Source organism: Chironomus tepperi, unplaced genomic scaffold (assembly GCF_022539635.2).
Source record: "Chironomus tepperi strain 1889 unplaced genomic scaffold, CSIRO-AGI_Ctep_v1 contig_85, whole genome shotgun sequence".
Lineage (NCBI taxonomy): Eukaryota > Metazoa > Arthropoda > Insecta > Diptera > Chironomidae > Chironomus > Chironomus tepperi.
Window position 1 is genome coordinate 2,326,729 of NW_027226207.1, and position 10,892 is coordinate 2,337,620.

At 30.4% G+C, this 10,892-nt stretch overlaps 1 protein-coding gene across 2 annotated transcripts; it reads left to right on the forward strand.

Moving 5' to 3' along the window:
• Nucleotides 1-208: 208 nt before the first annotated feature.
• Nucleotides 209-4,604, forward strand: p53. 2 transcript variants are annotated; one of them, XM_070634484.1, is made up of 4 exons: nucleotides 209-525; nucleotides 2,865-2,980; nucleotides 3,047-4,131; nucleotides 4,252-4,604. In XM_070634484.1, the coding sequence occupies exons 2-4, from the start codon at nucleotides 2,940-2,942 to the stop codon at nucleotides 4,269-4,271; spliced, it is 1,146 nt and encodes a 381-aa protein (XP_070490585.1). In that variant the 5' UTR covers nucleotides 209-525; nucleotides 2,865-2,939; the 3' UTR covers nucleotides 4,272-4,604. The 2 variants fall into 2 exon arrangements, with proteins under 2 accessions (XP_070490585.1, XP_070490584.1); XM_070634483.1 differs by lacking the exon at nucleotides 209-525 and adding an exon at nucleotides 2,537-2,675.
• The last annotated feature ends 6,288 nt before the right edge of the window (nucleotides 4,605-10,892 follow it).

A 10,892-nucleotide genomic window follows, 5' to 3' on the forward strand; every position in this document is an offset into this window, starting at 1 on the left:
CTTAAAGGACGTTTAATTGACTTTTTGGTATCTAAATGTAAATGAATACCTAAATTGCACAAAGTACTGACGTGGACTTTCATAAAACTTACAAATTGCAACGATTATAATCGATATGAATAAATTTTTAAAATTTAAGCCTACGTGATTAAATCATTCGTAGTTAAAGTGAATATAACATTTGAATTGTCAGAACTATTAATATAATACATTTGATATTCCATGCTGCATGGCTAGGAAAACTTAAAGTAAATAAACCCAAATCTTAACCCAAAAGTAAATCGGCAATATTTCGGGCTTTAACTGAACATACTCTACATAACCGATCGTCAGAGTTTATTTTTGTTCATCATAAGGAGCTTTCTATTCAGCCTGACAAGTTGATAACGTTAATATAATTATAAATTTTCGATATTATTAAATATTTGCTTTTTTTTCATTTCTCGTATAGATTTTGACCTGAGTAAGCGTATTTTTGTTGAGAATTGATTCCTCGCCGCCTTGTAGTCTGGTTGCTTTATAAGGGTAAGTACATTTTGCTTGATAAAATGCATGATAACAGCTTGATAACGAAGTTTATTTTTGAAACTTTTTAAGAATTAATTCTAAAATTTCTGGAAAAATTCTTTGAGTTTGATCCTAAAAATAAAATTATAAGCTTACTACGATTTAAAAATCATTAAAATTTAAGTGGCATTGGCTTAATTAAACACATGTTTGAGGAATTTTTCCTATCACGAGAAAATTATTTTTATTAATGTTCGGTGCTATCGTACAATTTAAAGTAGAATGATTCATTACAACTTACTAAAATCGCAATTAATTGAAGATTTTGGTGTACATGACTTTTTTCAAGTATCAATTTGAGGAATGGTCGTGAATATTCTTACATGCTCTATATTTCACCACCTTTAAATAAAGTTTTCTTCAAGTTTTCTTTTGAATTTTGTGGTAAAATGCAATAAAGACTAGAAACACATTTAGATACATAGATTTTAGAACAGACTAGGACCAAACTCATGAATGAAAATACAGTGAAACACCGAAAAAAATAACCAAAAAACTCTTAAAATTAATCAGTAAAATACGGACAATGACCAAACTTAATATTCTTATGTGAAGCTTAGATTACAACAAAAGAATTTTCATCTGACTTTATTATTGGTTCTGTCATTTAGTTGGTCGGAATTTTCTGTTCAGCACTTAGTAGCCGGAATAAAAGTCTAGTAAATTTCAAATATCATTTAAGTAAACTTCAACCTGCCCTAAAAATTATTAATGACAATGTTGTACAATCAGGTGATCAAGAATATTTGCATACGAAACGCAGTCAAAAATCAAATGACATCATTATAATTTAAATGCGTGTGTAGCGATGCTATCAAAATTGCCAATCTTGAATTTTTCCATTCTCGTATTTTCTGTGTTTGAGAAGGTCATGATCGTTGTTCAGACGATAAAAAAGGATGATGCAAGAATTGTACTAGATTTAAGGGTCAAATGATTGATAATATTGAAATGACACACCCACTTTTTTGATCGTAATTAGGAAGATTAGTGTAATTGTTAAGATAAGGGTCGGGAAATGCTGATTGGGAAGTTAGTTAAGGACGATTAGGGGTCATTTAATTTAGTGTTTTACGTAACAAAAACATATATCTTTTAAATTGTATTAAATTGCATACTCCCTCATTCCTTGTGCACCCCTTTTCCCCTATGAAGAACGTCAAATCATGGACGCAGGACACTCGGCACTATATTAAGGTTGTTGCAGCTGCAACTGAATCATTTTTGCGGCGAAATATGAGATTCGCCGCATTGTGCAGCTCGGATTCTTGATTTCTCAATATATGCTAATTAAAGTTGTTATACTATGGACAGGACTATTGAATAGTCATAGGATTTTCACAAACAAAGCTATAACTAGCTTATAAAAAAAATTTGATAAAAATTGCGTCATATTTTTTTTCATTTCGCGATCTTTCCTAGTTCATCAAACTTTACTAAGCCTATTAACAATATTTAAGTCGTTATAATAAAAATTCAAATTTTTTATTAAGGCACATTAAGAATTTTCTGAGTATGGATGGAGAATTTTCGAATTTAAAGTCAAATTACATAATAATTAATTATATTACTGCATTTCTCATACACTAATACTTACACTTACAATTAGAAGTTTTGAAAAATTCAGCCAACATACTTTTGTTATATATAACATCTTTTGAACTGAGCGTGTTATAGTATCGGTTAAATATTGTTAGTTATGAATCAAAATTGAACATAATTCAAATTTAACTAACAACTTTACTGCAAAAATTGTAAAAATTCTACAAAATTTTCAACTTTCTGTCATAAAATTCAAGAATTTTTCAAATTTCCATCCAAAAACTTTCAATTTCCCAAACTTAAAAATCTTAACTAATCATAACGGTCATAAAAAATTCAAAATTATTTGAACCGATTTACAAGTTGTATCCATCAACTCCAACCACTATCCATTTTGTTTTTAGCAGTGTAGAGGTGAAATCGACCATATTCTTAAACAAACCAAACGCTGTTCATGTCGTAGCTGTTTAAATTCAAAATTATTTAAGTAAATTCAAATGTTAAATGGATTAGTGTTGCTTTATATTGTGTATTGAGTCGTGTTATTTTGTTTTATGGGAAAATTGGTAGGTTTTTCCATTTGGAATTCCTTTAAAATTATAAACAAAATACTTAACTTGGTTAAGATTTTAAAATTTGAAATTTTTTACCGAATTATTGAAGATTTTGAGTTGAATTTTAGTACAAGATGCTTAAGAGCATTGTAGCTTGTGATTATAATTGATCCAGTAATAAAAATTGACATTTTTTGACAGATTTTTAAAGACCTTGAACTCCAACAACAAACATCACTGTGAAATAATAATAAAAAGAAGAAACAAGCTTCAAAAATGGGTGAATCGCAAGAATCGTTGTATTCTTTGAGTTCAAAGTAAGATTTTTGAATTTTTTTAAATCATTTCTATTTTTCAAATTTTTAATTCCTCAATTTTTCTAGTGATTTTATGGAACTCGATCGTTTTGACACTAGCGAGTTGAAACTGTTAAGTAGTCAAAATAGTGAACTTGAAATTGACTCGCAGACACTTGTCAACAACTTGTTCTCTCATGAGGGATATGCACAGTCTTATACTGATATCATCGATATCCCTCCAGTTCATAATTTGGAGCATTTGCGTCAACTTCCAACTTTAGAAGACATGTCGGAAAATGATTGGATGTTTGATATGCAATTGAAGAGTGAATCTGGAAATAAGACTTCCTGGTTGTATTCTGCATCATTGAATAAAGTCTTTGTAAAGATCAACACGCCATTGAATGTATATCCAGCATTCATACGTCAAAATATCAATTCAGATCTATACATTCGTGCTATGATTGTTTACTCATCACAAAATGACTTACCGGAGCCAGTCAAGAAGTGCCCAAATCATAAGGAAAAGTCCAATGATTGCCACGCTGATCACATTTTGAGATGCGATAACAGCGGATCAATCTACAGTGGAATTGAGAACGGAAAGGTCTTTGAAGAGAAATTGGCAGTTATTGTTCCAATGAAGAGCATCGCTTCTAATGAGCCATTGAAGTTGACATTTACATGCCAAAATAGCTGCAGCGGTGGCATGAACCGCAAGTCAACATCATTGGTCTTTACACTTGAGGATCAATTCCAAAATGTCTTAGGCAGAAAGTGTATGCACTTTAAGGTATGCTCATGTCCAAGACGTGACAAGGAAAAGGATGAACAGACAACAAAGGCACTTCCAAAAAAACGTAAGAATGAAGGAAGTAATGCACCATCTACATCCAAAAAACAACATTTGATGCAAAAACAAGATTCAACTGAGACATTGATGATGGACAGTCAAAGTCCAATTGACTCTCCATTTGAAACAATTCAAGGAACATTTATGAACATTAAGCAGGAACAAGATGCTCAAGTTGAGCTCAAAATCCTGTTGCCGAATGATGCCATTAAAAAGAAGGCATTAGATGCTGTCTATAACGTTATTGCAGGCGAAATGTCTCGTAGTGGCAATTCTGCCTATATGCACTACCTGACTGAGCTACAAAAACAAATTGGTAAGTAGTCATGAAGATGAAAAGTGATTGAATGTGATAAAAAAAATGAATAATTAATAAGTGATAACTGCCATATAGTACAATAAGTAAAAATAATTATTTCTACACATATTTTTACAGATGACAATGAAATGTTATGAAAAAATAATCAAAAAAAATCAAGAAAAATATGAAAAAATTTTATAAGATTTTTACTCAGTGAATGTAATTAATATTTTTTTATTTTATATCCAAACATGTTTAAGAGCATTTTATAATTTTATTTTTACAAAATATAAAGCTATCAGTATGACGAATTTGAAGGGATTAGGCATTTATGTTGTATGTTGGGGGTCTGATAAAAATAAAAATTTTGACATTTTGAAATTAGGGCATGTTAGTTTTGAATTTTAAAGCTGGCTGTGATGTCGCATCATCTAGACATTAAACGCTGTTTTGGGGGTATTTAGGTATCCTTGGATATTGAATTTATTGAATATATTAAATATTAAATTTAAAGGTTCTAGGACTTGGTACTTATTTTGCAAAATAAAAATAGAAATTAGCGTGTTATAGACGCTAAGTTAGTCAAAATTAGAGCTTGATGTCGACTAGGATTTTGTATGAAGTCGATGTCATTTTCATACAAAATTAGAGTCGACTTTGAGTCTGATCAAAATTATCTGAGGAACAGATATATTCAGCTTAAACTTTTTGAGGCAAGACAATTGTATTTAAAAATCATTTTTGAATCTTTTTGTTTGAATTTTGAATCAAAATTTACAAAAATTAGTCTTAAAGTCGAATTAGATTTTGTATTAAAATGTTGACTAAGTTTCATTAGTTTGGGTCGAGTTAAGTCCTATGAAACTAACGTTCACTTACAGACAGAGCTCAACTCTAGTGGAGTTCAATCCTGTCTGTCGGCTCGACTTGAATTTCATATGAAGTCAAGCCGACTCGAATTTCAATAAAGTCTAATCGACTTTAGTCTACTTTTCCATACAAAATCTGAGTTTAATTTGAGTTCTCCTTACAAATCTACTTAAAAATTGTCAAAAGTACTAAAAAACATATAAAAAATCTACACAAAACAGCCCTATTTCTATCAGAACCCCAACAAAAATACCCATTACCCTTCAAATATTTAATTTTATAATTTTTTTACAAAAATTTCTTTAAATTTTACAACAAAAAATTGTTCATTTTTAAAAATTCATCCAAATATGTTTGTGCAATTTCTTTTCAATTTTGCAATGGGAAATCACGCAAAAATAATTTTTTTGTCATCACAAAAAGGACAAAAACTTTTCAATTTCAAAAAGTACAAACATAAAAAAATTTCACAAAAGCATAAAAAAAATTTTTATTTGAATTTTTTATTATTATTTGCTCCTATTTTATTATTAACTGTAAAGCTGTGGCCTTGAGCGGTACGAGAGACATTTTGTTTTATTTGCTGAGAGAAAATAAATCATAAATTATGCGTAGCTCACGCAAAAACTTTGCGGAGGTCAAAGTCAAGGATGAAAACTTAATAAGTTTGTCATATTTATTGAGGGTTATAGGCGGATTATTGTTAAACATGACGACAATATTGATATAATTTATAGATCGTGATGTCATAATTTATTTGAAGCTATAATTGAGATAAGTTATTGTCGATAATGTCGTGTTTTATAATTAATCAGATTTTAGGGGGCTGGCTTATTTATTACTTGCTGATTTGTGTCTTAATTTGATGGAATATTGACGAATTTGCCTGGTTTTTAGACTTAATTCCATTTAAAAAAGTAACTAAATAACTGGCACAGAACAAAAATTCAGGAGTGTCCAACTGCGGGATCTGAGCCCCCTTGGACCCTCTAGCTACACCTGTTGACCAATACATATCAATTTTCAAGCACCTCCTTCAAAACTCCTCATTTTGAGTACATCACACCATTTCAAGTTCCATTCATTCTCATGTAATATTTATTCCATGTTCCAAACTCTTTAGCCTAACAGAATTACTCAAAAAATTACATAATTTTCATATACATTTAGGATGTGGCAAATTCTTTTTATTCAGAAATATTCATCAAATTACGACCTAATGAAGTTGAGTGTATTATGATAAATTACGGCAGTTAAGAGCTGTGAATAAATAGAAGAAGTCAATTGATATTCGAGACTATAATTCGCTTATTATGGGAAGATGAAGAACTAAACAATAGAATGGAGAATAAGAAGATCAGTTTCGGATTTTAAAACTCTCCATACACACCTTAATAGCTTCCAAATATGACATCATCCATGCGAAATTGATTATTGTCTAATTTCTTTACATCCACTTATTTCGATCTGCTTCTCATAAATCTACTTAATAAAAATTAACATTGTAATCTCAAACGGTTCGAAAAAATCATGCAACGACATGAACAGCATTAGAGACAATGTTAATGAGCTCGATATTGTTCAAGGTTGATAATATCCCGAAATGTGTCTAAGTGAAGACACGAGAATACGATAAAATGAAATGAAATCAATTCAGTTGAAGAAACAGGTAGAAAGATTCAGTCGTTTACGCAAAAAATGATGAGATTTAAATTACGGATTGATCTCATAGATATTTCTTTTATTTTAATCGCCTCATATATGGGTGAGGATGTTTGCTGAATGGGAATTAAATGGAGTCAAATGTGAATGATGTCTATCAAATATCAATAAGGGTTTAGGTAGTGTCTGAAGTTGTCTGATTCAAGTTTCTGAGCTAATAGCTTAGGAATGAGGCATTTGGGGATCAAAGCAATGAGTGAGCATGGGTTGTTCCCAAGCGTTACACTTTAGTCTGTACTCGTTGATCCCAAACACTTCAGTCAATCCACATCCACAGCTCTTAAGCTTATTCCTTCATCAATATCAAACATCGTTAATGAACGATCCCAAATGATTCAAGATCCTGTTCTAGACATCACGATAATCAAATTCAAAATTAATTTCTATAGAACCCCAAAAGTCTTATTCATTCCTTGTCTCAAATGACCTCGTAATATTCTCACCGCTAACATGCCAAGAAAACATCCATAAGCAATCCATTTAAACCAATATTTAAATGTCTATAACATCTATTTTTTTTCTCCGTACATCAACCTCGAAGGCCACAGCACACGCATATATATTCATAGAAATTAAGAGTTTAAGAGATGAATAATGAAGATTATAGCTAAAAAGATTTATTGATTAAATTTGGTGATAGAAAAATTTAAAAATTTTTAATCGAATTGAAATTTTCAAATTTATTTTTTAACTCTTAAACGTATAATGTTAAGTTTAAATAGATGTTAAGCCATGTTGTCTTAAAAATAAAAACGAAAAAAATAACAAATTTATTATAAGAAATTTTGAAAAATAAGGAAAATTTGATTAAGTATACAAAAATTATAATCAAAAATGTTATGGCAGAGTTGGAAACTAGGTTAAAATCTAATTTAGAATATGTGCAAGTAGTTTGAATTTATTTTAGGAAATATTGATATCTTTTAAGATCTAGATTAATAATAACTCAATTTTCCAGCACTAATCTAGGTTTTATTGATTAGGTACTATTTTGTGGTACTTAATGACCAATATACTAGTTGCTATTATGGATCATTTGACGAGTAACCCTTTAATTTGACTAAAATGACATACATACCAACTTTAACAGCTCTTCAAGTTCAAAGTACCCTAATTAAATAAGTACAAGCAAAGATACTACTTAAACTCAACAGTTAGTCGACTAAATCTAAATACAATTGAGATTAGACATACTATCAAGTCAAATGACCAACTTGAAGTTTCAAAACACATAACCCCAACTACTTCTTAGATTTCACTACGTTTCCATCTCAAACCACTCCCATTGATTTAAGATCCAGTGTTAAACTTAAGAATACAAAATAGAATATTGCATTTTTTATAAATTTAACACGGAGTCGCTTCCTCTTACAATCCACACTATTGCACTTAAGCTTTCAAAAAATTCTAATGATCTCAAAATGAAACTCACCAAAAAAAATTTACCACAAGAGGAAGCTCCAAAGATGTGAGGTAGATGAAAGCAAATTGTGATAATGTTTCAATCTGATTGCGAAGCTAACGACAAATTTTTCACGATCCAGCATTCAAATCATCAGCGAAAAATTTGGAGAATATAATTTTTTTTGAGGGGGTCTAGCCAATTGAGTAGGTTGTAAAGGCTATCAATTGGGGAATTTGATGTTCTTTTTATTATTTTGGTGTTGAATAATTGAAAATTTTTTGATTATTTTCTGGGCATTTTTTTAACCTTGGGAGGAAAGGAGGTGGGTTGGTAAGGTAGATTGCATATGAGAATATCGACTGGGATATTAAGCTTAATGCTATAGAGTAGATTGATTAATTTTGAGTGTCTGAAGCTTAGACACATCAATATATAGCTTATTTGAAGATCTAGAGCAGTTGTGGTCAACCTGTGTGACCTTAAGTCCAGGCTAACCACCAAGGCATGCCATTAAATATAAAAGGTTGTCCACCACTGACCTAGAGTAAGCTTAAAACAATCTCCAATTTCTGAGGTTAAAAATCATGCACAAAACTATAAAATAAAGAGAATATCAGTAAGTTTAAGTGTGATGCTGGGTTGCTGAAGCCTCCATTGAGACAAAAAAACTTTTGTAAGCAGGAATAAATTTAATAAGACAAAATTAATCAATTAAGAATGAAACAAACTCAATCAAAAAATATATAGAATTAAAAAAGAAAATATAAGAAGAAATTGAATTATTTTTGGTAAAAATTAATTGAAACTTTCTACAATTCTACTTAATTTTGAAATTATTAAAATTTTTATTTTGATGATTATGCAGATGTAGAGTCCAATCTCTCATCTGACAAAGAAAAAATACGAAAAAAAAAATTAAAAAAAAAAAAAAAAAAAAACAACAAAAAAAAAAAAAAAAAAAAATTAAAAAAAAAAAATAAAAAAAGACTTTTCCATTCTAATTTTCAACAAAGAACAAAACAAAAAAAAATATATTTTTTTCATTCTTTCACCTTGTCTATTTTGTTTATTTATTCCAGCTTAATTTCATTTTACAGAAATTTTTTATTTAAACAATTCTCAATGAGATGCACGTCGACGTTGATGCACAAACAAACAAATTTTAATTAAGACAAAATCCAATTTAAATCTGAGGAGAATTATTTACAAGTCACACTTCGTCAACTCATAATTACATAGACAACAATGATGATACTGATGACGATGTTGATTGGATTGCTGAACGCGTGCTAATTTGTGTATTTGTTTGCGAATTAAGTTTGAATTTTTTACGCAATTTTGTTGATGGAGGTGAAGTTGCTATGCGAGGTAGAGTTTGGTTCTTGATTGCTGATGCCTATTCAGCTGGTCTAGATTCAGACTCTAGTCCTGTTGCATTTTAAAATGTATATCCATTATCCCATGAATTTACAACATTTTTCACTCAAAATCATTCAAATTTTCTCACAAATTGACCTTAAAATTCCAAGAACTTCCATTTTTGACAGTTCTCATAACAATCCATACCCAGAAAAATCACCGAAAAGGTTAACACATCAAATGTGAAGCAAGCACGACATTTTCATCTAAAAATCCTTTAATATGTCCCTCTTGAAACTCATCATTTGTTTATTTATTTTATGAAGAGTTCAGTTACGCATGGAAAATTTCAATTTTTGACGTCAAGTGAGACTTTGTGACAACAATCCTTGGGTTGTCCCAGTAGATGAGTGTATATAATTGTAAGGACTGCATTAAAGATCTTCATAATAGCACTTAATTAGAATGAACTGTTGTGTTTATGTGACAATAAAGCTAATTGTTAAATTGATGTCTGGGGATGCATTTTTGTTGAGACTTGAAGGAACAAAAGGAGTTCATTATTGATATTTAGGTCAATTATTGTGATGCAATTTTGAGGACAGTTGAGTAGTTGCTGTTGAGTGAATTTGGGAATATTTGTTGCAAAATTCGTTAATTGACATTGAGGATGATGTTAATTTATAGAATGGGATTATTTGACAGTACTTAATGACTATGCATAGTTGAAGGACTTGCTGTATCTAATACATTGCATTAAATTGTATTAAATAAAGTTATAAGACTGAAATTGTAATTACATAATTGAATCTTGAATTCAACCCGAGTAGAGCAATAGTTTTTTACTAGAGCATCGAACTTCGTCTCTTACAGACAGTTAGACGCTTAAAGCTACCGTAGTGGTCTCTTTCTGTACCATGAAAGCAATCTCTTTGTCTGTTAGGGGCCGGATTAACGGTAAGACGGAAAGTGTCCCTATAGGAAACATAATGGTTGATTTCGACCCAATTTCACGTGAAAGATTTGGTTCGCCGCTGTATGCTCTTCGGAAAATTGTATAGAATTTGAACCAACGATAGCCAATGAAGGCGACCACTCTAATTTTGAGCAATCAGTGTAACTTCCTAGCTAAATGAACAAATTCTAGTCATCATCATCAAATATCTCATTTGACAGCATCCATTATCCTTCAGTCACAACCTAGAAAATCTATTTTGCATTTAAACCACCACTCATCAACCATTCCAACAGAAAAAAAATTAAAATTTCTGAACAAGTTCGTAAACTGACTTAAATCTTACGAATTGAAAAAGTCGAGAATCTTTTCAACCATTAATTAAAACAGAATAAAAGTTACCCTTTTCGAATTCAGATTTGCATCCAAATTACCTTCATTTTTTCTGCAATCTTCACTCATTTA

What these genes read in the sequence shown, in the direction of transcription:
- p53 (XM_070634484.1), top strand. Translation starts at nt 2,940, where the DNA reads ATGGGTGAATCGCAAGAATCGTTGTATTCTTTGAGTTCAAA. An exon ending in TTGTATTCTTTGAGTTCAAA is followed by an intron (nt 2,981 to 3,046) that starts GTAAGATTTTTG and finishes CAATTTTTCTAG; the next exon opens with TGATTTTATGGAACTCGATC. An exon ending in TGAGCTACAAAAACAAATTG is followed by an intron (nt 4,132 to 4,251) that starts GTAAGTAGTCAT and finishes ATATTTTTACAG; the next exon opens with ATGACAATGAAATGTTATGA.